This window comes from Danio rerio, chromosome 15, assembly GCF_052040795.2.
Source record: "Danio rerio strain M-AB ecotype USA chromosome 15, GRCz13ab, whole genome shotgun sequence".
Classification (NCBI taxonomy): domain Eukaryota; kingdom Metazoa; phylum Chordata; class Actinopteri; order Cypriniformes; family Danionidae; genus Danio; species Danio rerio.
This window is the reverse complement of record NC_141035.1, coordinates 43,054,056-43,081,544: the sequence shown is the minus strand read 5'-3', so window position 1 is coordinate 43,081,544 and position 27,489 is coordinate 43,054,056. Positions and strand designations below refer to the sequence as shown.

General features: G+C 36.2%; 1 protein-coding gene and 1 long non-coding RNA gene across 25 annotated transcripts in view; one reads left to right on the top strand and one right to left on the bottom strand.

The window, feature by feature from the left end:
• kcnj13 (potassium inwardly rectifying channel subfamily J member 13) overlaps positions 1–27,489 on the top strand; it is a 61,113-nt gene that overhangs the window by 22,858 nt on the left and 10,766 nt on the right. For 18 of the 24 annotated variants that reach the window (XR_015508624.1, XR_015508623.1, XR_015508622.1 and 15 more), the window contains 4 exons: positions 3,872–3,977; positions 4,061–4,117; positions 11,270–11,451; positions 23,101–23,607. Coding sequence is in view for 7 of the 24 variants with exons in the window: in XM_087282978.1 (XP_087139104.1) it covers positions 23,112–23,607 (496 nt within the window). In the remaining 17 variants the exon portion in view is untranslated. Of the gene's footprint in view, positions 1–3,871; positions 3,978–4,060; positions 4,118–11,269; positions 11,452–23,100; positions 23,608–27,489 lie in introns of those variants that run through there. The other 6 variants (XR_015508636.1, XR_015508638.1, XR_015508637.1 and 3 more) reach the window with 1 other exon arrangement.
• LOC141377912 (uncharacterized) lies at positions 20,929–26,836 on the bottom strand. Its single transcript, XR_015509871.1, has 2 exons — positions 26,802–26,836; positions 20,929–23,623 (listed from the first exon to the last, which is right to left on the bottom strand). It is a non-coding gene; the product is annotated as an uncharacterized LOC141377912 (long non-coding RNA).

Here is a 27,489-nt window from a genome sequence, read left to right as displayed (position 1 = left end):
TTTTTGTGTGTGTGTAATTTTGTAGTTTTGTTACATTGGATTGCAACCCCTAGGGTTTTTACATTAGGTTAACGACAGAGCAATAGCGTCATTTGCACCAGATTTCATGGCACTAGCTAAACATTCTGACACCTTTACAACACCTTTGAACATGGATGATGATCTTCAAGTGGCAGTTTCCAAAATTAAACCAAAAAAAGACTTGTGATGTACCTTAAATATTGTGCCCTCCAGACTTATTAGGTGAGGTTAATATTAAATAATAATAAAACATAACAAACTAAAACTTAGACTGTTGTACTTTTTTGTGTTGTCAATATGCTTGTGTTTATATAGGCCTATTGGTTTGTGTGAGTGTTGTGTGCAACATTTGTATGATTATAACCACTTCCGAAAATAGCGGGGGTCGCGAGTCATTGGCATTGTTATTTTGGGGGTCCCGGGCTGAAAAGTTTGAGAACCTCTGTCTTAAGCAATCCTTTTTCCTCTTTGTATAACACACACACACTCACACACACTTGAACAGCTATCTTTTTCAGAGCCTCCTACAGACATAATTATTTTTTACTGTATGAACTGTATATTCTATCCCCTTTCCCTTAAATCCAATCCTCACAGGAAACAATCAGCATTTTTACATTTACAAAATACTTCATTCTGTGTATTTGTGAGCCAATTTTCTCATGGGAACCAAAAAAGTTAAAAACTGACTGGTATTGCTACACTTGTGGGAACACATGCACACACACACACACACACACACACACACACACACACACACACACACACACACACACACACACACACACACACACACACAATTTCAGAGGCCTGTGAATTTAGATGAGGAATGTGATGAGCAAATGGGTTTGATAAGCATGATATCTAAAGGCAAACACAAACTGGTACATGGACAGGAGTTTCACAACCGTAATCAGCTGCTTTACACCTCCAGCTACAGAATTTTCCAAATAGGAGTGAATACAGGAAATGTGAGTTTGAGTTATCTTGCCAAACAATGTCAACAAGTAATAAATCAAAACTAGCCCTAATTATTATTATTATTATTTGCTGTTAAAGCACATAACTACTGAAGTTTCCATCTGAGCACTTTGATTTATTGTAAATTACTAATTATAACAATTTTTAAGTTTTATACACATATTAAATCTTCTCATAGTTTTTGATTGGATGATATTAAATCATCAAATCCTTTAAATGTTCTAAATAACATTTTGAGTACATCTGTGAGTGCTAAATGTTACTGTATATCCAATTTCGTTCAGTATTTAGACTTCCTTGCTCACATCATCTCTATTCTGACAGTCTTTCATTGGTGTTTGTTTATATTCACACATTTGACTTTGATAAATTATGCAATATGTGCTTTAGAGCTTCTGTGAAACATTTGTTGTGTGGAGGTAATAAGTGACAGTGAAGAGAGAGTTCTTTGACCAAACTTCTTCCAGGACAGATTACAACAGGTGAGATTTTGTTTGTGGCTACAGGGCGCCATCTGCTGGTATTCAAAGAAACTCACTCATTTTTAATGAAGGTTTAAGTGAGAAACATACTTAAAAAGACCCTGAAATGAACAGCAATTTCTTGGTGTGATGTTTAGTTAGAATAATAATTTAAATTCTGCAAATTCTGTCTAATTTTAATTTCCTTTTGTTAAAATAATAATAATAATAAATTACTAACATCATTACATTTATTTCCAAAATATTTAATTCTGAATAATGTTGAAAAAAAGTCTAGTCTTCAGTTATAATAATAATAATATTCATTCATTTATATTTTGGCTTAGTCCCTTTATTAACCAGGGGTTGCCACAGCGGAATAAAACTGCCAACCCATCCAGGATACGTTTTACGCAGTGGATGCCCTTCCAGCTGCAACCCATCACCAGGAAACACCCACACACGCACATCAAACTAGAGACCTTCTTGCTGTGTGGCGATTGTGCTACCCACTATATGCCATCATGCTGACCATTAATAATAATAAAATTAATTGTTATTATTATTATTATCTTTATTACCAATATATAACTGAATAATTATAACTGAAATTTAAGTCTGGTTTTAATTTATTTTATCATAATAATAGTAAGAGTAATTCCATGCAAATGTTAACCATGCCATCAAAAATTTTTTAGTTTTCACCAAAATAGAGAAACCATTTCTACTGTGTGTGTGTGTGTGTGTGTGTGTGTGTGTGTGTGTGTGTGTGTGTGTGTGTGTGTGTGTGTGTGTGTGTGCGTAAGCAAGTATTTACAGTACTTCAAAAATACTCAAAATGTCTTTGTCAGTGTTTTCAAACTATTATGTTTGATTTACCAAAGTCACATAACCGGCAATTTCACATGTCACATCCATAACAGAAATGTGTCACATCCATAACAAAGCTTTTTCCTTATAAATGCACAAATGTCCAATAAAATAAAATTTACAATTTATTTTTACAAAGTATGTCATATACTGTAAACTCATGCTTTGTCACAATAAACCGACACAATAAACTAACATACTTTTTTTGTCACATCCATAATAACGCATGTTTATTTTCCTGATTTAAAATATAATAAATGTTTGCTGATATTTTTCTGATTCCATAACTCTGTGGTTAGTTGTTTTGGAAAATATAAACAGATGTTTCATTATAAAAGCAACAAATTTCTATTTGAATTTATGTTTTGGGTTTTTACTGCAAATGCCACATCCATAATGCTGGAACTGCTCGATAAAAATAAACTACTGTTCTCATCAAATTTATTACTCAAATATTAAATTTTAAACAATGTTGAAAAATGTCATTCTAGTTTTTATTTCCTTTAGTAGTTATAATAATAATAATAATAATTATTATTATTATTATTATATTTATAACCAAAATATTTAAAACTGAATAATGATGAATTTAAGTCTAGTTTTAAATTTCGTTTAGTAATAATTAAATAATAATAAACATATTGAAAATATTGTTTTCAAATTACCCAAATAATGAATAATTAAAAAATGTCATTCTAGTTTTTATTTCCTTTAGTTATAATAGGCAAATAATAATAACAACAACTATTGTTGTTGTAGTTATCATTATCATTTTTATTACCAAAATTTTTCAAACTGAATAACAACGAATATTGCTAAAAAATACAAGTCCTGTCAAAAATTACATTTAGTTATAATATTATTAATAAAATAATAATAATAATTAGTAGTAGTAGTATTATTTGTTCATATTATTATTGTTATATGACTGATATTATTAGTAGTGGAGGTAGTAGTATTAGTAGTGGTTATTATGATCATATTATCATCATCATCATCATCAAGTTGTCTCAGTGTTAAATGATCATAGTATAAATTATTTAGGTTTTTAAAAAGTACAAATTTAGTGCTCTTTCACTATAATGTCTCTGCATGTTTTATCATTACTTTTTTACAATGAATAATTTAATAATTTAATTTATTAGGAATTGTGGAATTGTGATTTCCATGATAATTGTTTATTAAATGCATTAAGTATATTAATTGATACATACATGTTAGCCTTACGAATACATGGATGTAGACAGTTCTTTATAAAAAATAAAAAAAAACAGCTTGATTGCCAAAAACTCAAAATGAAACAAAAACACCTACATCCCTCTGTTTTTTTTTCCTCCAAAATGAATTGGCAAAATAGCTACTACTAAACATGGCTGTTTCTCGTTTGATTCCCCACAGCTGATGAACAGATATCCATGAACAGTTCCTAGAATGAGCGTTAATGCTTATAAATTACAGTGGTTGACCAAAGAAACCTCTGGGTGGTGTAAGTTCTTTTTGTGCCTTGTATTCTCAGCACGTCTGATTTCTCCTCACAGTTCTCAAAGATGTTGAGGCCCTGCTTCGCCTCAGGACAATTGAGACACTGCGCTGCAATCAAAGGCAGCAGACGCTTATTGATGCTGGAGGAGGAAGCATGCGGTAGTACGTGAACTTTTGAACAACATAATTCATGCAATGATTTTGTTTTATTACATATACTGTAAAGATCTTTTTCTCTCCCTTAGGCCTTTGGAAGATCGACTCTTTCCTGAAAGACAGCAGAAGTTTTAAACGACTCAAAGGTGAGTTAAGATAAACATTTTTAAGACAAGAGCCTTTCATATTTGTTTCTCAATATTATTTTTCATGTAGTGTGTAATGCAGCTGTTTGTTTAACCTTTGTATGATGTTGGGGATGTTTTCATCCACTCTGGGTTGATATTGAGTCTTACTATGGCCACAACTTATTCTGTGTTGCAGCAAATGGAATAGTTTTTGGTGACAACTTATCTTGACACATATTTTGGGAAAATGCTTTGAAAATTTTCCAAAATTCAACAATACACTGTAAATTTACTACCCTTTCGTTTTGTTGGTGGCTGTTTTTGCCCCAATGACTTCTATTATAATGATATTTGATTGCAAAGTCATGACAACATATAAACATGCTTTCTTGATTGTTGCTGGTTTTCCCTGTTGGGAAGAAGTCATTTGTGTGTGTATGTAAGATACCTTTATGCATCTTGATATGTCAGAGAAAATCTAAATAAGCATCTTTACTTTCAGAAGTGTATTTATGCACACAATCTGCTGTTTTACTTCATAGAAGTCCACATACAAGTCAGAAACTTATTTACACAGACCTATCTAAAGGACTAACGCTACCAACGGATCATCAACAGTAAAATTGACACATTTTACACCTTCCCAACAGGGAGAACCACCAACATGAATGCATGAGTATATGGTGTCATGGTTTTGCAATCAAAAAACGTCATTATAATGAAAGTCAATTGAGCAAAAACAACCACCAACATAACACGAGGTTAGTAAATTGGAACTGTACACAACAGTAAGGCGACAGTGCTAACCACTAAGCCACCGCTGTCACCCATAATGTAATAGCATAAGGTAATATAAGTTTTTTGTTTTGTTTGACTTGGATGTATGTACTGTACAGTAATCTATATTGTAGGAGACCTCTGAAACCAAAATATGAACATTAACAAAATAGGGATATTTTAGTTATGAATAAATGTTGAGAAAAAAGACAATCCAACAAATACGTAAACAGTTTTAAGAGGAAACCACTGTTTGATTTCTAACTAAGTTAATTAATCTAGCTAGCTAGCTGTTAGCCATTACCTGTTATCTAGTTCACGATAAACAGCTTTGGATTTCTTATCATTGCACTGAGACCATCAGCTGTGTGATGCAACTATTCTGTATTCTAATGCCATAGCACAGAAAAATTATGAGCCTGTCTGGCCCAAGGAAGCTGTTCATAAATCACAATAAAAACAAAACACAACACACTGATTGTCTTTGATGATATTTTAAAGTATTTTGTTTATGTGGAAAACCCATTTTAAGTTTCCTATACGAGAAACAATTCTCATTTGCAAATATGACACTCAATCTCACACTGAAAACAAAAAATATTTTGTCCTGTTGTTTATTACAACTAAGTAAAGTCTTAAATCACCATACATTTATATGACATCAAAACAGACTTAAGATATTAAGTTTCATTCTCTTAAAACATGTATCGAGACAGAATGTAACAGCAAAAAATGTCTTTATCAGTACTTTCTTTACCTCATTGAATTGCTTAAAACAAGAAAAAAAGTTTAATAAATTAAATAAACAATCAGGAATATCTTAGATCTTTTAGCTTCTCAAGTAAATTTAAATTCAGGGCTCGACAATAAGGATTGCCCGCTGGTCTGTGCGAGACACTCGGGACAGTATACAGGATGGTTATTGGTCTGATCGGGCCAGTGCTGCCTTGTCACTAAAGATAAATTTGACTGACTATTTGTCGATTGCATGCAAATACAGGGTGCTTTAATGCCAAGACATTTGTTTCGGAACCGGTCTCGTTTGCCCAGTTAGCGCAGTCCGTCTTTCAAATGTGAAACACGCATGGAACTCACCCCAGTCACTGTCATTAGTTGTCATAACTCTGTTATCAATTTTTTTTAATCATTCATTCATTCATTCATTCATTTATTCTCTTTTCGGCTTAGTCGCTTTATTAATCTGGAGTCGCCACAGGGGAATGAACAACCAACATATCCAGCTTATGTTTTGGGAAACATCCATACAAACGCATTCACACTCATACACTACAGACAATTTAGCTTACCTAATTCAACTACAACACATGTTTTTGGACTTGTTGGGGAAATTGGAGCACCCAGAGAAAACCCATGCGAACACAGGGAGAACATGTAAACTCCACATAGAAATGCCAACTGACCAAGCCAGAGCTCGAACCAGTGACCTTCTTGCTGTGAGGCGATTGTGCTACCCACTGCACCATCGTGCTGCCCTTTTTAAAATCAATTTAAGTTAATATATACACATTTCATATATGCAGGATTTCATCTCTGTTATTCACAGACGATGTTGTTCGGTTAGCTTCATTGAACATGGACCTTCAGCATTTGCCGAAAGGCAAAGCTCTCAATGTACTGGTCAATCTTTGTTCCTACTCTCACCTATGGTCATGAGCTTTGGGTCATGATGACTCATGACCAAAAGGACAAGATCTTGGATACAAGTGGCCGAAATGAGTTTCCTTCGCATGGTGTCAGGGGGCAAAATACATACAGAAAATAAAATACAGACAGTGCAAATAAAATAACAGTGCAGAGAAAATACAGACAGTGCAAAATACAACAGCATACTCCTCAAAATTTTTTTTATAAATAACTGGACAATGTGAAATTAACAGCAATATGTACAATGAATAGGTGTCCACATAGTTGTAGGCAGTGTTGTTTTAAGTATGGATTGGTTAAAGTGCAGTGCATGCTACATATTGATGGTGTGCAGTGAGGGGTATGGAAGTGTCTGTGTGGGGTGCGTTAAGTGTTCATCAGTCTAATAATCTGAGGGAAGAAACTTTCCTTTAGCCGTCTAGTGCGTGACCAGATGCTGCGGAACCGTCTGCCTGAGGGTAGCAAAGAGAAAAGACTATGGCTTAGGTAGCTGGAGTTGCTGATAATTCTCTTGGCTTTCCTCACACACCGCCTGTTGTAAATGTCCTGGAGGGAGGGAAGCTCACCTCCTACTACGCGTACAGCAGTTCGCACAATCCTATGTAGGCCTTTGTGATTGCTGCTGGTGCTATTTCCATTCCAGGTGGTGATACAGCCAGTCAGGATACTCTCTAGAGTGCAGGTGTAGAACGAACGGAGGATGTGGGGGGCTCATTCCAAACCGCCTGAGTCGCCTGAGGAAGAAGAGGCGTTGTTCTGCCTTCCTCAACACTGCGTCTGTGTGAGCAGTCCATGTCAAATCCTTAGCGATGTGTACTCCAAGAAACTTGAAAGTGCTGACTCTCTCCACTGGTGTCCCGTTGATGGTGATGGGGGTGTGTTCTCTCTTCTCTCTCCTGAATCCACCACCAGCTCCTTGGTTTTGCTGATGTTGAGTGAGAGGTGGTTTTACACACCACTGCGTCAGAGTGTGCACCTCCTCTCTGTAGGCCATCTCATCCTTATCTGTGATTAGGCCCACCACCGTTGTGTCATCAGCCAATTTAACGATGACGTTGGAGCTGTGTTTGGCTGTACAGTCATGTGTGTACAGGGAGTACAGGAGTGGGCTGAGAACACAGCCCTGTGGAGCACCAGTGTTGAGGATCGGTTTGGATGATGTAATGTTGTTCATTCTGACCACCTGGCGTCTGCTTAACAGGAAGTCCAGGATCCAGTTGCACAGAGAGCTGTGTAGACCCAGATCCTGGAGCTTCACCACCAGCTTGGCAGGCACTATGGTGTTGAATGCTGAGCTGTAGTCCACAAACATCGTTCTCACATATGTGTTTTTGTTTTCCAGGTGAGACAGAGCAGTGTGCAAGGTGAAAGCAATTGCATCATCAGTGGAGCGATTATTCCTGTATGCAAATTGCAGAGGGTCAGTGTGAGCGGGCAGTACAGAGCAGATGTGCTTTTTAATCAACTTTTCAAAGCACTTGCTGAAGATGGGTGTCAAAGCAACTGGACGCCAGTCATTCAAGCATGTGGTTTTTGCTGATTTCGATATGGACACAGTAGTAGCTGTCTTAAAGCATGTGGGAACCACAGACCGAGAGAGCGAGAGGTTTAAGATGTCCGTGAAAACCCCCGCTAGCTGGTGTGCGCATGCTTAAAGTACACGTCCAGGTATGCCATCTGGGCCCATAGCTTTCCGGATGTTCACGCGACGGAAAGATTTTCTTACGTCCGCTACAGGAACAGAGTGCTGGCGGTTTCGGTTTCGGCCGCGGGAGCACGCAGTGTGTGGGCGCTGTCCTGGGCTTTAAAGCGGGTGTAGAACGAGTTAAGCTCGTCCGGGAGAGATGCAGCAAAGTTTACAGTGGCCGCGGTTTGTTACTTTTAAAGTCTGTGATGTAATTAAGTCCCTGCCACATGCGCCTTACATTATTGGTGTTAAGTTGACCCTCTTCCTTGTCTCTGTATTAAAGTTTTGCTGCTTTGATGATTTTCGTGAGGTTGTAATTTGCTTGTTTTTGTTCCTTAGCATTTCTGGATTTATAGGTGGAAGCTCGCACTGATAGGGCTGTTCGAACTTCGCCATTGATCCATGGATTTTTGGTTGGGGTAGATACGGACAGTTTTTGTTGGGACCACTACTTCTATGCATTTCCTGATGAAGCATGTGACGTTGTCTGAGTACACATCAATGTCATCATCACACACTGCCAGGAACATATCCCAGTCCACGTGATCAAAACAGTTTTGAAGTATGGAATCTGATTGGTCTGTCCAGCTCTGAAACGTCCTGAGGGTGGGTGGTACCCGTTTCAGTTTCTGCCTGTAAGCAGGCAAGAGCAGAACAGAAGAGTGATCTGATTTGCCAAACGGTGGGCGGGGGAGGGATTTGTATGCATCTGGGACGGGGAATAGCAATGGTCCAAAATCCGGTCACCACGCGTGTTTGTAATGTTGTGTTGATAGTATTTTGGAGCGATTTTCCTGAGATTGGTGTTGTTAAAGTCCCCTCTAACAATAAATGCTGCCTCCGGGTGAGCAGTTTCCTGCTCGCTTATGCTCCCGTACAGTTCCCTGAGCGCCTGCTCTGTGTTGGCTTGAGGGGGATGAAAACAGCCGTAATGAAAACCGGTATGAACTCCCTTGGTAGCCAGTATGGCCGACACCGAAGCATAAGATATTCCAGATCAGAAGAACAAAATGATCTAACTGGGTGTATGTTCCTCTCATCACACCATGAGTTGTTATTAAAGAAACAAACACCTCCTCCTTTGCTTTTCCCTGTGAGTTCTTTCGTTCCATCCGCTGTGCACAGAGAACCCCGAAAGTTCAGCCACTGTGTCTGGTACCTCTGCAGATAGCCAGGTTTCTGTAAGGCAGCTAATGCTGCAGTTTCTTGTTACACGTTGGAGGGAAATGTGCGCCCAAAGTTCGCAAAGTTTGTTGTCCAGTGACTGAACGGTAGCCAGCAGAATTTTGGGGAGCGGAGGTAGAAACCCACAGCGTCTCAGTCTGACGAAGACGCCAGCTCACTTTCCTCTTTTCCGGCTCTGGGTTTCCTTCGTCGCTTCAGTTGTGTGACCCAGACAAAGGGCTCTGTTGCTGTGTTTGTAAACAGAGCGTCATTAAAGAACTCAAAGTCCGGTCTTCAATGTGCAATGAGGAGCCAATTTCCCGTAGTGTGTGTCTCTGTCGTAGGTAATAAGAGTGTGTACATTCAGCACGAAAAACGACAAAAATACAAGTAAAACACACAAAATGCAACATTTTTGCTGGGAGCTCACAACACGGTGGCCATGCTCAGAGCTATCTTGATGACATATAGACAGGGTGAGGAGCTCTGTCACCCGGGAGGAACTCGGAGTACAGCTGCTTCTCCTACACATCGAGAGAAGTCAGCTGAAGTGGCTCAGACATCTGTTTCGGATGCCTCCAGGACACCTACCTAGGGAGGTGTTCCAGGCAAGTCCCACTAGGAGGAGGCCTCGAGGAAGACCTAGGAAAAGCTGGGGGGACTATGTCTCTCGGCTGGCCTGGGAACGTCTCGGGATCCCCCTAAGGGAGCTGGAGGAAGTGTCTGGGGCAAGGGAAGTCTGGAGTTCTCTCCTAAGACTGCTGGCCCTGCGACCCGGCCCGGAGAAGCAGATGATAATGACATGACATATACAGCAGGGGTGCATTTCTTGGCACAACACTGGTTCATCTGTTATTTCTCTATGTAATCCTATAATACATAATTCTAGCCAATGTTTTTTAACAGATTGATTAATTCAATAGATAGATTTTTATATATATAAAATGTCAGTTGTATTTAAAGAAAGGTTATGCTGAATAAAAACTGTTGGCAGGGCAAGTAAAAATTTTAACCACTGGCCAGATCAGGCCAGTAGAAAATATCCTTAGCGTTAAACCCTGATATTGATTTAATAATGTAAATTTATTTGTACTTCAAAACTGTTATATATCATTTAAAATACTTATTATTAGACATTTTGTATGATGTAAAGTGCAAACTTAGTTAATTAAAAGTATTAATTTCATGAATGCGTTCCAACCCAATGATAACCAAAAATCGCATAAGATCTTTTATTTATAATTGAGATCTCTTGATTAATATCTCTGTTGTTTCTCCTGGATGCTGATGAGATTAAATGAGATTTAAACTTCTCACATTTTACGCCAGAGAATGAAAACAAATCTCATTTAAAAAAAACACAACAAAGTCAGAGATCTCAATATGAACTCGAACATTCCTCATCAAACATTTCTGACAAGACCAAACAATCTGAGATATGCTGTGACGCAATTATGCGAAAGATCTGAAACAAACTAAAACATAACCTTAATTAAATGTGATCATGGAACTATCATCAGCAAAGTTTGCGACTGAAAAGTGTGACCCTTTAAATGAGACACATTATGTAATCGTTAACACATGCGCTCATGCAGAAAGAATCACGCTGACTAACAAAAACAGGACAAAACCTGCTTTCACTACACTTAGCCCTGAAACGGAAACAGTAATTGATAGAAGTTTAACAGAAAGAAAACGATGGGTAAGAAAGAAAAGTACTGTTCCTTTCATCATACACACATACACAAACACACACACAGAAGTGACTCTAGGTGTTCTCCTCCTCTCTCAAGCTTTCCTAATTGGCCACATGCTGAGTAATGTGACCAATGAGTTTCAGGGCCGGCTCTTTTCATTGCATGTGTGTGTGTTTGCAGGAGTTTCTTCAGTGCATCTGACTCTGGTGTCTCCTACTGAAGGATCTAGCTTGGTTTTACACTGTGACCGAGGATCTGCGGTTCCTCAAGATCTAGATCCTTCTTCAACATCCTAGAAGCTTTCACACTTCATTTGAGAACACTGAGGAATCACCTTTAAAAAGCCCAAAGAAAGAAATCGGGTGAGTAAATCTAGCTTTTTTATGGTCCGTTAGCAAGATTATTCGGTAATATTTATAGCTAGAAAATAAAAATCAGAGATATCTTGCATTGGGTGAGCATGACTAATCACAGTCTGAGCGGACAAACTCTCTATTGAAAACAAATCAGCACAGGGCAGTGTTTGTGTTTGCATGCATGTGTGTGTGTCCGTGAATCACTTTATTCATTAAGGATGCATTTCGTAACATTTTTGGATTTTTTTTCCCCCTCTCATTTTTTGCCTCAAAGCAATGGATCATCCTTTTGTGACCTTTTTTGTTGTTCACACAGACACTGTCGTCATTTAACAAGCTTCTTGCCTCTTCCAATATGACTCTTTGTTTTTTTTTCCTGGAACACAAAAGGTGACTTTATTGATAAACATTTGGGCTGAAAATGAAATTCAATGAGGACAGGGTCCGTCAAGCTGTATACTGACAAAACTTATCACCACCAACATGACTTTTGCACTGTATAAACACTAAAAAGGAAATAAAAAGTCAAAAACTAGTAATAATAATGATAACAAAACCTTTCATTAGGCCATATTCACCACATAAAAGTATAATACGGCTTCAGAATCATTTGAATTTAGAGTAAATAAGCAAATAATAAAAAATAATTATAACAATACAGTTTTAAGTAAGCTCTATTCATCAATAAACTGTGAAATAGGATTCCAGTATACTTTATGAGTCATATAAACTGATTTAATTTTAATATTATGATATTCTTGTCATTTTTCAGACCTAAAACATATTCCCTAAATCTTTTTCAAAGAAAAGCACTAATAAATAAATACACATCTATAAATTTAATTACTAAAAATAATAAACAAATTATGTTTATTTATTATGTACGTTTTTTTAGGGGGGGGATATATGTCCTTTAAATGTCCACATACCTATTCTCTTCTTTTCCTGACTTTCATCACACACACACACACACACACACACAAACACACTCAAAATAATCATTTACCCATGAGCACACCAGACTCATTTGCACTCTGACACATTGAACTGTGTGCAGTGGAGAATCACTCAGTTTTAATCAGACCAGATCTCTGGTTAAACTGGTAACTAAAATCACTGAAACAAAACGCATTTTTTTCCATTCTAGTCCATCCTGAAGTTCACATAAGTAAACCATGCACGACATGTGCTAAAGTTCAGCCAATACAGTACTTACAGTAACTGACAGCAGCCATCAAACACACTCTCTCTCTCTCACACACACACACACACACACACACACACACACACACACACACACACACACACACACACACAAAGGTCCAGGTTAATCTTACATCCAGGAATCAGCTACTCATTGTTTTGCTATTGTTTCTCATGTGTTGAAGTAAGCTTTCACAAGGTGAGGTGTCATTGAAGTAGCTTAATAATTGTAGAGCTCTGTGAGATGTCAATCAAAGATATGACTGATTAAAGGAGAAAAATAAGGAGAAAATAAAAAACAGCTAGAAATACAATGCTGAAATGTGATTTAATTTATTTAATAATCACCACATTTCTTTTTCAAACTTTCAAGTCATTTGTAAATTTTTACCTGGTCATTATAGGTGACAGAAATATATTGTTATATTTATGGAGGAAATTAAAAAGCGCCACAATGTTTAGCTGCTCTGCGTTTAGCTAAGGTAAATAGTCTACCGTTGTTACTGAAATGCATGTAACAATCCGTACAACGTGTGAAGCTGATCGGTTGGTTCTTCTGAAAAGTTGAGATCATTTTCAAATCGCTATGCTGTAGGCGAGAGCATACTTTTACTTTAGTTATCAAAGGAAGGCTCTGTCCAGTCTAGCCAAGCTTAACTGTCAAGCTATAAATGCTTTAAAATGCTGAAAACTGTATCTTTCTTTTATTCTGAACATGTAAATGCTTAAAGGAACACTCTTTTTTTAAATATGCCCTTGTGCCAGTTCATTTAGAGTTAAGCAGTTGAGTTTTACCACTTTTTAATTTGTTCAACCGATCCACGGGTCTGGCAGCAGCACTTTTAGCTTAGCTTAGCAAAAATCATTAAATCAAATTAGACCATTAGCATCTCACTTAAAATGACTAAAGGATTTAATCATTTTTATATTCAAAGCTTGAAACTTATGTTATTAAATCTTGTACTAGGCTGATATGGCTAGGAACTATACTCTCATTCCAGCGTAATAATTAATAGTATTTTGTGCCATACCATGGCTACAGCAGGCAAAATTATATTACACAGTGTCTGTAAATAGTCCCCAGCACCAAGCCCTAAACTTGCACCACCACAATCTGCATAATATCAAATTAATGACAATAAAAATCTGAAAAAGCAGGTGCAATGACATTACACAGACTCTAACTGGTGGTGCAGGGGTAGGGCTTGGTGCTGGGAACTGTTTACAAGCACTGCGTAATATAATTGGGTCTGCTGCAGCTATGGCATGGCACAATATTATTGTATTACTATGCCAGAGTAATATCGTATTTTATAGTATAGTTCCTATCCGTATCAGCCTAGTACATGATGTAATTACAGAAGAGTCAAGCTTTAAATATGAAAATTATTGAATCATTTGGTCATTTTTGAGCAAGATGCTAACTGTCTAATCTGTTTTATTGATTTATGCTAAGCTAAGCTAAATGTTCTTCTGCCAGATCCATAGATTGTCTAAATGGATTCGAAAAATGGTTACTGCTTAACTCTAAGGGACTTAGTAATGAGCCTGTAATCCAAAAAAGTGGAGGGTTCCTTAAAGAATGCAGGCTTTGGTACACGGCTTCATTGCTTCTTTGTCCTTATTTGTAAGTCGCTTTGGACAAAAGCGTCTGCTAAATGACTAAATGTAAATGTATCATCTGTATTAAAATACGTCAAATCAAATTATTATTAAATAAAAATTGTAAATAAATCATAGTGCAAGCTATATGCTAAAGAACATCAAAAGTTGAATTTGATCAATTTTAAAGCTAAATGATATTCCACGGTGCCTGTAAATAGTCCCCAGCACCAAAGTAATTTATTATTATGCCAGAATAATATAGTATAGTATAGTTTGTAGCTCTATCAACTTAGTATATGATGTAATTACAGAAGAGTTGAGCTTTAAACATGAAAATTACTGAATCATTTGGGCATTTTTGAGCGAGATACTAATGGTCCAATCTGATTTATTGATTTATGCTAAGCTAAGCTTAGCTAAATGTGCTTCCGGCAGATCCATAGATAGGCTAAATGTATTCAAAAAATGGTTACTGTTTAACTCTTTGGGACTCAGGAATGAGCTTATATTACAAAAAAAGTTGAGTGTTCCTTTAAGAATGCAGGCTTTGGTACATAGCTTCATCATGTGTATTGAAACTGCATTAAATTATATTAGCCTTAAAAATAAACAGTAAATAATTAATAGTGCAAGCTATATGCTAAAGCAGAGGTGTCCAAACTCGGTCCTGGAGGGCCGGTGTCTTGCAGATTTTAGTTCCAACTTGCATCAACACACCTGAAAGAATGTTTCTAGAAGGCCTAGCAAGAGTTTGATTAGCTAGCCCAGGTGTGTCTGATTGGGGTTAAAACTGAACTTTGCAATACAACGGCTCTCCAGGACCGAGTTTGGACACCTCTGCACTAAAAAAGCTTCATTTGTATAGCGCTTTTACAATGTCGATTGTGTCAAAGCAGCTTCACATAAATGGTCATAGTAACTGGAACAGTGTGGTTCAGGTTTTAGTGTTTAAGTTCAGTTCAGTTCAGTTTAGCTCAGTTCAGTGTGATTTAATCATTACTGAGAGTTCAAACACTGAAGAGAACATTCAAAAGTTGAATTAAATCAATTTTAAAGCTATAACAGCAAAACTTTCTAAATTATATTAACATATTATTGTTTTAAATATCATCCACGGGTCTGGTGGGAGCACTTTTAGCTTAGCTTAGCATAAATCATTAAATCGGATTAGACCATTAGCATCTTACTCAAAAATGACTGAAGAATTCAATAATTTTCATATTTAAAGCTTCAAACTTATTTTTGCATGATTAATTAAGATTAATAATATTATAAAGTATTATTCTGTTTCACTGATCGAGTGGTTTAATGATATAGATAAACTCCACCTATGTGTCACGTCAGCTCACCTGCTTACGCAAGGGCTTACAGGTGATGGGTGATCAGCTGGGAGGAGTAGCGGGGAAACAGATTTTTGACCGTGTTTGTTTGTAGCATTTGTAAGAAAATAAAGTTAATCTTGAGATATAAATGCTTGGACGCGTCATGAACATCACTGCTCCTGTCAAAACAGCTCCGTAATAACTAGAGGATGCTGGAGACCGTTATACTTATGTTGTTACATCTTGTACAAGACTGATATGGCTAGGAACTATAATCTTATTCCAGTGTAATATTAAATAGTATTTTGTGCCATACCATGGCTGCAGCAGGCAAAATGGTGCCTGTAAATAGTCACCAGCACCAAAGTAGTAAGGTGTTCCTTTAAGAATGCAGGCTTTGGTATATAGTTTAATTAACTGTATTGGAACTGTATTAAATTATATCAGCCTTAAATACAAACAGTAAATAGTTAATAGTACAAGCTATATGCTAAAGCAGAGGTGTCCAAACTCGGTCTTGGAGGGTTGGTGTCTTGCAGATTTTAGTTCCAACTTGCCTCAACACACCTGAAAGAATGTTTCTAGAAGGCCTAGCAAGAGCTTGATTAGCTAGCCCAGGTGTTAGGGTTGGAACTGAACTTTGCAGGACAACGACCCTCAAGGACCGAGTGTGGACATCCCTGTGCTAAAGAACATTCAGAAGTTGAATTTAATCAATTTTAATCCTATAACAACAAAACTTTCCTAAATTATATTAACATGTTCCTGTTTTAAATATCATGTACAATATCCCTTGATTAACATTTCTTAGGGTCATTATTAAAGCTTCTTATACCAGAATCAAAACTTGGTCAGATTACATATTATATAATGGGGATGTACGCTGGATGGAGGCCCCTCTGTGAAATTTTGAGCCCCTAGAATAGCCTCTGGACGAGGCCTAATGCATCAGTGTAAAAACCCCTTTTTAGTTCTTACTGGTTCCTTTGTTTTTAACAGTGTACCTACTCGTGAACATGGCTTTTCACACTAAATGAGATACGATTAGTTTCACTGATTAGTCAACAGAAACCCAAGCTAATGCAATCTACTATGAAGAAAAGCATTGGCAATGAATGATTATGTCAATAAAAGAAACGTGGCAGTGTTAGATCTGTTTAAATAACATTCGCCCATTTGAGGTTTCAGAGGTTGAGTGAATGCGGTGTTATAAACGCAGTGTTGACATTCCTTCAACACATCAAGAGTTAATCTGTGCTACAGAAGACATAAAGAGAGATGTGTTTTAATCAGCCTGTGGCCAGAAACGGTCACATGAAGAACATGCGCCACAAACACACACACAAACACACACACACAGCTACAGGACACACCTCAGTCCACCGTCAGTTCTCATGTGATGGACTCTCTCGTGTTTACATTAATCACAAATTTAAATCATGATATACTGGAAATGTTCACTACTTTGCCACATCTAAGGTGCAGAGAGGGACCAGAGGTTAAATAGGGACAGAAGGATCTGGAATGCATTGAAGAGGCATTTTGTTAATCTAATAACATGTGGAAGCAATTTCTGATCAAAATCATTAACTGTGGAAGCAGTAACTGTATTAAATACTTTATTAAAATGTATTAACTGCCTTTATGAGGCAACTTAATACTGTCAAATTTCAGTTAAGTAATACTTTCTATTCATTATATAAGGAAATAAAATGCAAAGTATATTCAACTGTTTTGCACACTGATAATTATGAAATGTGAGTAATAAATTATCAATACTAAATATTATTAATATTTAGAAATAATAGGCTATGTAATGTTTCATGTTCTATAAAAGGAAATAATATAATAAATATAAGCCTTTTGTATTGTAATAAATGTCTTTACTGTCATATTAGATCAATTGAAGGCATACATGCTGAAAATTAATGTATAATGTTACAAAAGTTTTCTATTACAGATATAAGCTGTTCTTTTGAACCTCATCCTTATCAAAACAAATCTAGAAAACAATATTCACGATTGTTTACAACATTTTTAATGATTTAATTGTTTCTTGACCATCTACCTTGCATATTAAAATGATCTCTGAAGAATCTTGCACCATTTAAAGTATACATTATCAACAAGGCATAAAAACATGTTTCCTGTTAATTTATGTTAATCATGTTGAAACTTTGGGGTGAAACTCAGTGATTAGCACTGTCACCTTAGAGCAAGAAGGTTGCTGGTTTGAGTCCCAGCTGTGCCAGTTGGCATTTCTGCAGGGAGTTTCATGTTTTTCTCGTGTTGGTGTGGGTGCTCCGGTTTCCCCCAACAGTCCAAAGACTTGCGCTATAGGTGAATTGAATAAACTAAATGGAATGAGATTGTATGGGTTTCTCCTAGTCATGGGTTGCAGCTAAAAGGGCATCCGCTGTGTAAAACATATGCTGGATAAGTTAGCGGTTCGATCCGCTGTGTCGACCCCTGATGAATAAAGGGACTGAGCTAAAGGAAAATAAATGAATGAATGTTTCAACCTTAGTGTGACACTTTGGCTTAGTGGTTAGCACTGTCGCCTCAAAGCAAAAAGGTTGCTGGTTCAAGTCCTGGTGGGATCAGTTGGCATTTCTATGCAGAGTTTGCATGTTCTCCCCGTTTTGGCTTGGGTTTTTGCTATGGTGACCTCTTATACATAAAGGGACTAAGCTGGAAGAAAATTAATGAATAAATGTTTAACTTCATTCTTCTAAATAATTTTCGCTGTTTTAAGTTAGCTTTACGAGTTTAATATAAAAAAGTAAAGATTTAGGGCAACTACTAATTTTATTTATTGTGACACTGAATACTGGAAAAAAGATGCTGATTATTATGCTTTGTCATTAAATAAATAGCTTTTTAACATAAACTCAAATAGAAAAATCATTTTTATTAGTAAAAATATAAAATCTAAAAATTGCAATGCATTTCTGTAAACTATCGAAAAAAAATATCGCTTATATATAGCTTATAGCTTTATTTAATGCCAACTGCCGATAAATAAACAGCTTTTTAAAATAAACTCAAATAGAAAAATCATTTTTATTAGTGAATATATAAAATCTAAAAATTGCAATGCATTTCTATAGACTATCGAGAGAAAAAAATAGCTTAAAGGGGTTAATAATTTGGACTTTAAAATGGTTTTTAAAAAATTATAAACTGTTTTTATTCTTGCCGAAATAAAACAAATAAGACATTCTTCTGAAGAAAAAAAATTATCAGACATACTGTGAAATGTCCTTGCTCTGTTAAACATAATTTGGGTAATATATTAAAAAAGAAAAAAAATCAAAGGGGAGCTAATAACTTCAACTGTACATAATAATTGAGCATATTCCAGCATTATGGATGTGACATTTGCAGTAAAATCTTAAAACATAAATTCACATAGAAAGGATATGTTAACATTATACTGAAACATCTGTTTATTATTTCCAAAACAACTAATCACAAAGTTACGGGAGCAGAAAAATTATCTGTAAACATTTTTTAAATATTTTGAATGACGGAAATTAACATGCTTTATGGATGTGACAAAAACAGTCTGCGAGTTTACAGTATACAACATACTTTGTAGAAATTCTGTGATTTAAACTGCTTAACCCAAAAGAAATAATGCTAATCAAAAGGGTAAGAGTTGGCTCTCTATAGAACAAAAATAATGAATTTTATTTTATTTGATATTTTTTACATTTTTGAGCAAAAAGCTATGTTATGGATGTGAATTATGTGATAATTTTTTTTTCATGGCAAGGTTGTCATTTGCATGAAAATGCTCATATTTAGTTTTATTATGTCAGAATTATTAACCCTCCTCCTCCAATTTCTGATTTTTTCAACACATTCATTCATTTATTCATTAATTTTCCTTCAGCCTTGTCTCTTTATTCATCAGGGGTCACTACAGCGGAATGAACCGCCAACTTATCCAGCATATGCTTTAATTTACACAGTGTATGCGCCTCCAGCTGCAAGCCAGAAGTAGGAGATTTTTCTAAACATTTCTAAACATAATATTTTAATAACTAGCTGATTTCTTTTATCTTTGCCATGATGACAGTGCATAATATTTTACTAATCACTTACTATTATATATTTCTATAATAGTCATTAGAAATACCACCAAATTGTAGGGATAATTTCCAAAATACCACTTTTGCATAAAAGAAAACAATGCAAAATTTGACTCATAATGTATTGTTGGCTATTGGCAAAAATATACCCCTGTAACTTAGGACTTAAGGTTTTGTGTTTCAGGGTGATATTTGTAAATGTTAAACATAGACAATACAGTAGACAGAACTTTGTGTAAAGAAAAATCCTGTTTGCTAATATGCATTCAGTGTAAAGATTCAAATTCTGCTTTGTCATTACATAAACAAATATGTTTTAAATATATATTCAAAAAGAAAACTGTAGTTTTACATATAAACATATTTTCACCATTTGGAGCAATATGAAATAGAAATACCACTGTAGGGAGGATTTCCAAAATCCTGCTGTAACCTCTGGCCGGAATCAAGGTCAGGTCAGGCTATGATATCCATCCAATCTAATTGTCAATTTGCAAGACTTTGGCAAGACCGAAAGCAGATTTACCCCATTAGGAAAACATCCTGAAGTGGAACATTCCCTCTCTCCTCACCCAGAGGGCAAGTTAACATTGGTTAAATAAAAATGTGACACTCTCTTCTTATTTACAGTTTAACCTCAAGCGCTGGCATCCAAACACTCTTGTGCTCATGCACTTTCACTTACCCTGTCTGCATAACATTTACTGACACTTTTCACTTGTTATACAAGGAGCTGCTACACCGCGTCTCTGTCACAAAATGTAATATCATTAAGCACTGTGACACGCTGAAAAAACATTGTGCTGCTGGAGCCCTTTTTTTCTTTTTGTTATTATTTCAGTGCTTGGCTTTTTAGTGTCAAACTAATTACTGCACTCGCAGTCGTCTGGTAGACAGTGAAGGAAAAGAAGAAAAACGGATTAAACACACATTCCTGCTGTCCTTTCTACACACACACCCCACTGAGAAACATTACCAATTAAATCAGTGTACAGAAATGCACACACACACACACACATCTCTGCCGTTCACAAGAATAACACAGGTGACTAATGTTCTTCACAATGTGGGTTAAAATTTTAAAGCAATAGTTCACCTGAAAGTATTCACTGTCATGCCTCATTTTCCATTATGAGCTGTCAAGAACTGAAAGAAAACAGGACTAAAAAATAATATGCATCTTAAAAATGGTCATTCAGCTCTTGAAGCATTATGGAAGCTTTGCGTGAACATAATTTTATTTTAGTATTTATTCATTAGAATGGTATTAATTCATATTTTGAAGTAAGTTTTATATTTTCAGTATTATTTTTTACAATTTATGAACCATGAGCCATTTGATTTTGTATTAATTATTTGGTAGCACTTTTTAAAATTGGTCCATTAGTTAATGTATTTACTAACATTAACTAAATTTAAAGAATCTTGCTAATCATTTATTAATCATATTTCAACATTAATTACTTATGCATTAATAAAATTCAAAGCTGTGATTGTCAACATTAATGCACACACTGAGTTAACATGAACTACACTCAATTCTTTTTGATGCTTGTTCAAACTATTTAAACTAAGCTGAATCAGCACAATTTTTGTTTAATCCACTTAAATTTGTAAAAAAAAAAAAAAAAAAAAAAAAAAAGTTAAGTTAACTTTTTGATTTTTGTTAAGACCACATGAAGGAATTGTGTGGAACCCAGTGTTTTTTACAGTGTAAACATGAGTTGGCATTACTTAACTTCAGAAAAATTAACCGATGTTAACAATAATGAATAAATACAGTAATAAATGTAGTAATAATTGTTTGTTTATCTTAGTAAACACATTAACTAATAGACTATTTATAGATAATTTTAAAGTGTTACCAATTATTTTCCTATGCAGTTTAATTTTTGCTCTGTCATGCTCAATCCCTTACCTTCTGCTCAGAGCTTTCCACCCCCATGTAAGTCTTGAATTAAAAATAAAAAAATTTTGGAGGTAGTTTTTTTGAAGCATCTTATGCCGAGTTCAGACTGCATAACTTTAGCCCCGTTTTTGACTCACTGACAGGTTTTGAGAACGCCCGTGAGATATTTGGCATGCTAAAAATCTGGAGCTGTCGGTGATTCAAATCATGAAATCATGCCATGTGAAATGTGTTTCGATTGAAAATAACATCGCCGATTACCTACAACCAATAAGAGAGCAGTATGCACTAGTGTGGGTACCTGCAGGCCAGCGGGATGATGGGGCAGAAGTTAAAAGCGCTTATTTTCATTTTATGTGGATCCAAGAAATGGAGGAAAAACTAGTGGAAATTCGGCAGGAGCACTCATGTCTGTTTGACGTGTCATATGAGCAATACCACAACTGGGTCGAAAATTAAAAAAGGTTGAGGAGAAATTGCAAATTTTCTTCAAAAGTCATGTGAGCAAAATAAGTAAATTTTCTCTATGGCTAAAGCCTTCTTTTTACATTATGTAGTTAATAACGAAAGATAGATTATGTGACCTCGCTTTGTTTCCATGTCACTTCTCACGTTTGTTTGGTTGTGAGATGAAGTTTGGACACAGTTGTCGGCGATTATTCTTATATTAAGGTCATGCAATATGAAACCCCCTGTCACCGATCCATCCTACAGTGTTAACAAAGCACCGACAGAGCTTTAACCCAGATAGTCATGCAGTGTGAAAACATCTTTGAATGTCTGAACTTGGCATTAAAGATGTTGCCAGAGTTCTTCTGCATTTAGTTTGTCTTAGTTTGTTCTGTTTCTTCATGTCATTCCAGACAGACTGGAAGATGATCAGGTCAGACCTTGTGCAGGCAATAATCTTACTTTTTATTTACAATTTAATGACAAAAATAATGTTTGGAAATGTAAATTGATATTTCAAACTAACATGATACAGAAAAGTATAAAAATAACTGACTTTAAACATTTTTTTAAAGTGGAAATACTGGTGACCTAAGACTTTTGCACAATACTGTATTGATGGTGTTTAGTCATGTGCTGGTAGGCTAAATCTATTCGTTCACTTCTGCTGCTTTGACTTCAATTCATACTTTAAATGCACTTAACCTGCAAATTAGATTAGAAACTGTATAAAAAGCACACAAACGCACTCACAGTTGTTGGTACCATAGATTGTTATGGGCAATGATGCTACCAAATCCATAAATTTCTCATTTCTGGCTGTTCTTTCTCTGAATTCTGTAGATTTGCAGCCCATGCATGTCTCCTTGTCGGTTACTAATGCAAAACCTTATTGCACAACAATTATAAATTTTTTTGGCTGAGAAAAAAAGAGAAACTATTCTTGCCGTGACTTGGTGGTCAGCAGGAGATCATGTTTTACCCATCATGATGGCGTACATTTTCCTAATGCTGTGACGACAAATGAAAACTATGAATATCTGACTGTGTTTTTTGCTCACCTTTCCAGATACCATCCACATGCCTACCACCATGACAAACACCACCGCTGACCAAAAGGCCTCCTGCCCTTTGATGGTCAAACCTCAGCGTCGCCGCCTGGTCAGCAAAGACGGCCGGAGCCAGACAAGAGGAAACACAAGAGGAGGCTCCAGAGAGACGTGTTTCAGTGCTCTGCGGGACTTGTGGGGCACATGGCTGGCGCTACGGTGGCGGTGGGTGGTTTTGGCTTTTTGTGGCTCATTCCTGCTTCACTGGCTGCTGTTTGCTGTATTATGGTACCTGCTGGCTCGGGTCAATGGAGACCTGGATGTCCTGGATCATGATTCTCCTCCTCCCGGTCATGTGCTGTGTGTTAAACATGTGAATGGGTTCACAGCCGCCTTCTCGTTCGCCCTGGAGACGCAACTCACTATTGGGTATGGCACAATGTACCCAAACGCAGACTGCCCCACTGCCATCGCGCTGCTTGCCCTGCAGATGCTTCTGGGACTCATGCTGGAGGCCTTCATCACTGGTAATCTTTCGTTTTACTGTGGAGATATTATGTGTAAAGTCTGTGTTAGAGATTTTATTTGAAAATGATTATTTCAGGGTGCTTTCACACTTTGGTCCACACCCAGGTTTGTTTGACATCAGAGCATGGTACATTTAGCTAATGTGAACGATGTCTTCTGAACTTGTGTGCGCACCCGGCAACCGTACCCAAGTCCACCTGAAAGAGGTGGTCTAGGGTACAGTTTGAGCTACTCTGGCTCATTTCAGTCCTGTTATGAATGCAATCATACCACATAACAAAATTAAACCAACAAACAACAAACTTTAGTTTTCATAACATTTATAATGTGTATCACCTAACTTTACCTTGGTAACAACTGGGACTGAGTTAAGGTAAACACAGTGATAATGTCTCCTTGCCTCTTCCAAAAACAACCTCTGCGGACATCGCGTTATGTTAAGAACGAACTCAGGAGACCGCGAGGGCAGAGAATGCGTCCTTTGAGAAATGGGATGCTGCGTTCTTCCTGATGGTCACATGACCTTCACGCTTTTTAAATATTAAATTATTTAAACATTACAGCATTCATACAACGATTTATTGTTTCCCCCCTCTTCAAAATATATACTTTGCATAAAAATATTATAAATATGCTCTGCACAATATAAATAAAACAGATTTTAATACGAATTTCAGCAAACAAACAACCCTTAATGTGTTTATTCCTTTATTAAGATGTCCATGTTAATGTTTACTTTCACCATTTCATTTAGGGAAACTCCTGAGGTAAATAAGTGATATCTCTGAACTTTAATAATAAATCTAAATAAAATGCTGCGCTTCCCACCTCCAGTCGCAATGACTTCTGGGACTTCCAGAGCGAGTTCGCTGCTCAAGTCTGCATCAGTGCGTCCTCGATATCAAGAACACATCCGGGAAGTTTCTTGCGTCCTCCGTACTTGCGGTCTTGAGTATTGGAACTGAACTTAGGCAGCTGATGATGACGTTGCTGGAGAACACGAGGACGCAAGACCGCTGAAGAATGCATATTGAGAAACAGCCAATGTGAACACAAACCAACCAGCCGGGAATGTAGCAAGTGGGGTCAATCAAACTTTGGTTCAGACCAGGCAATCAACCCAAGTGTGAAAGCACCCTCAAATTGGTCAAAATAGAAATGGTGTGATTTGAAGGATTATTCCAGGTTTGAAGTGCCCGCAAATTTATGTAAAATACTACATAATACTACATAAATAGTATAAAATACTATAAAAGCTACATTTTATTTTTAAAGCAAAGATCTTTAAATTGACAAAAATATTTTTTAAAGAAGTTGTTATATAATACAAAATGCATACTGATTTACTATTATTAAGTTTTTTTCTTAATCTATTGTTAAAACTTTAATAATTAAATATATAAAATAATTGGAAAAAGTGCTGGAAACGTATTACCTGGTGACCAACTCAGACAATATATTGTTTTAAACGACTAAAAATATTAAGCGGAGTTATAAAAGGACTCATTACCATTATGCAATTAAAACTATAAATAAACAGAAAAGCATTCAGCATTTTCTTGTATTTTAACTTAAAACTCAACAAAATAGGACTTACACACTACAGCTAATCACTAAATAAAACAAATCACTAGACGCAGATGATTTCTGCTTAAATATAGTGTCATACAACTGTTAATTAACAGAACTGTTCATTTTTTTTATGTGTGTGTAAAGCTATGTATAATGCAGTAAATGCAGTGGTTCAACCAATAGTGTGTAAGTGTAGAACACATGCCTACGGTACTGAAAATGCTTGGTACACAAACATGTACACTGGGTTGTGCTGGGTTGTATTAACCCAACGTTGGGTTCATTTTTTCACCATGATTTTAAATGACATTTTTTGTTTGTTGGTTAATATTTGACTCCACATTGGCCTAAAACAGCCCAGCCTTTTATTGAGGGAAAGTAGCTCCCTATAGTTTACCATGCTACTTTGAATATTCGGTCTGAAATCACATGCAAGTATGACTTCAAAACAACATTAGCACTATTTTTTGACTAAAGAATGTTGTACGATGTTGCAGTCATAAGCTGCTAATATGATTTTACTCTTTAGAATTTTCGTGTGGGTTTGCTCCGGGTGCTACGGTTTACCCCACAACTCCAAAGACATGTGCTTTAGGTGAAGTAGGTAAGCTAAATTGTCCGTAGTATATACGTGTATGTCCCGGTCCTCCAGGTTCGGGGTTGAGCATTGGGCTAACGACCCACTTAGTAAAAATTTTAAGTTACGAAACACCAACATGGTGTGGCTAAATATCAACTTCAATATAAACGGCCCTGGGGGTAAGTAAGAAACTATTTGGAATTTGCAAAGGATGCTTTTCTGAAATTAAATTATTAAGGATAAAGTCTGAATGTGTGAATATAAAACCAACTTTACCTCAGTCAGCCTTTTTAGAGTGTACAATACAATATCTCCCATTAAAAATTGACTAACCTTTGCGAAATATACATCATAACATTAACTTGCTGAAGCTAGAAGATTCCATTAAACACTTTTGAACAAATAAAACACCATATACAGTACACATACATCCCAGATTTCCATTAATGCTTAAATGAAGTATCATCAAACTGTTTACCTGCTGACTAATTCAGCACGTTCCCCTGTTTATAAGTGAACCAAACTGTAACTTAAAGACAGCATACATAATGAAAAACAACATTGTCACTTATTTACCTCATAATCTCACAAAGACTCAATACATATGCATGAGCAGGATGCAAGTTTGTTTCACATGCATTTCACATGGTTAAAGGTCAGAAAAACAGCCAGAAAGACTCTTTCAGAAATATACATTTAAAATAAAACTCATCACGAGTACTTTGCATATGATCTGTGAGGCAATGAATGTACATACACTACAATTCAGGCTTTATATTGAGCAGATAATCCTGACATTTAAATTGAACAATATAGCCTGGAATGAAATCAGGGGTACTTCCAGGGGTAAATCCAGCGTTATCTTATCATGGGGTTTGCACGTGTTGATATATCAACATATCTGCCAAACTGAAAGCTGTAACCACCACCATAAACACACAGCAAGTTAATCAACTAATGCAACAAACAGCAGGTTTACATAAAAATCACACCTGCAAAAATTGTTTTTGGTTCACTGAAAGCAGCTTAATTAGTGATTACCTTTTGGCTCATTCTTCTTCTTCTTCTTCTTCTTCTTCTTCTACTACTACTTTTTCTTCTTTTGATTTTATTGACGGCTGACAACCAGCTTTAAAGGTGTTTTACCGCCACCTACCTGACTGGAATGTAAAATTGTAGATGACAGAATCAGGAAAAATAATAATAATTATAATCTATCCATCAAACCTGTGTTTTATAGATATTTTATAAGATGCTTAACCATATTCTGGGCTCTTCCATCTAAGAGATTCTGAATATTAATATTACACTCATTCTCTATTTGAAACATTTCTCTTCTTTTCTTCTCATATTTTCCAATAATACATGTTATTGATTCCTTTACTTTACAGTTTTCACATAAGCCTGTTGGATGCTTGCCTATCATGTGTACTTTCTGATTCAGACAATTATGTTTCTTGATCTTCTTCTTCTGTGATTTTTGTGAACCAAATTCTAGAGTTTCATTTTATCTCAACTGCACTCATTTCTGAACGCAGGTTTGCAATCCAATCAGACCAGCTGCTGCTGTCACGTGACTAATCACTCAGCTAGAAAAACTATCCTGTGATTTTGACATCAAAGTTTTTTCAAATGGCACTAGTTTTAAATAATAAAAGATGTTTTCACAATCTACCAGAGACTTAGTGCTAAAGTAATCAAACTCCCAATTGAGAAAAAAAACAAAAGA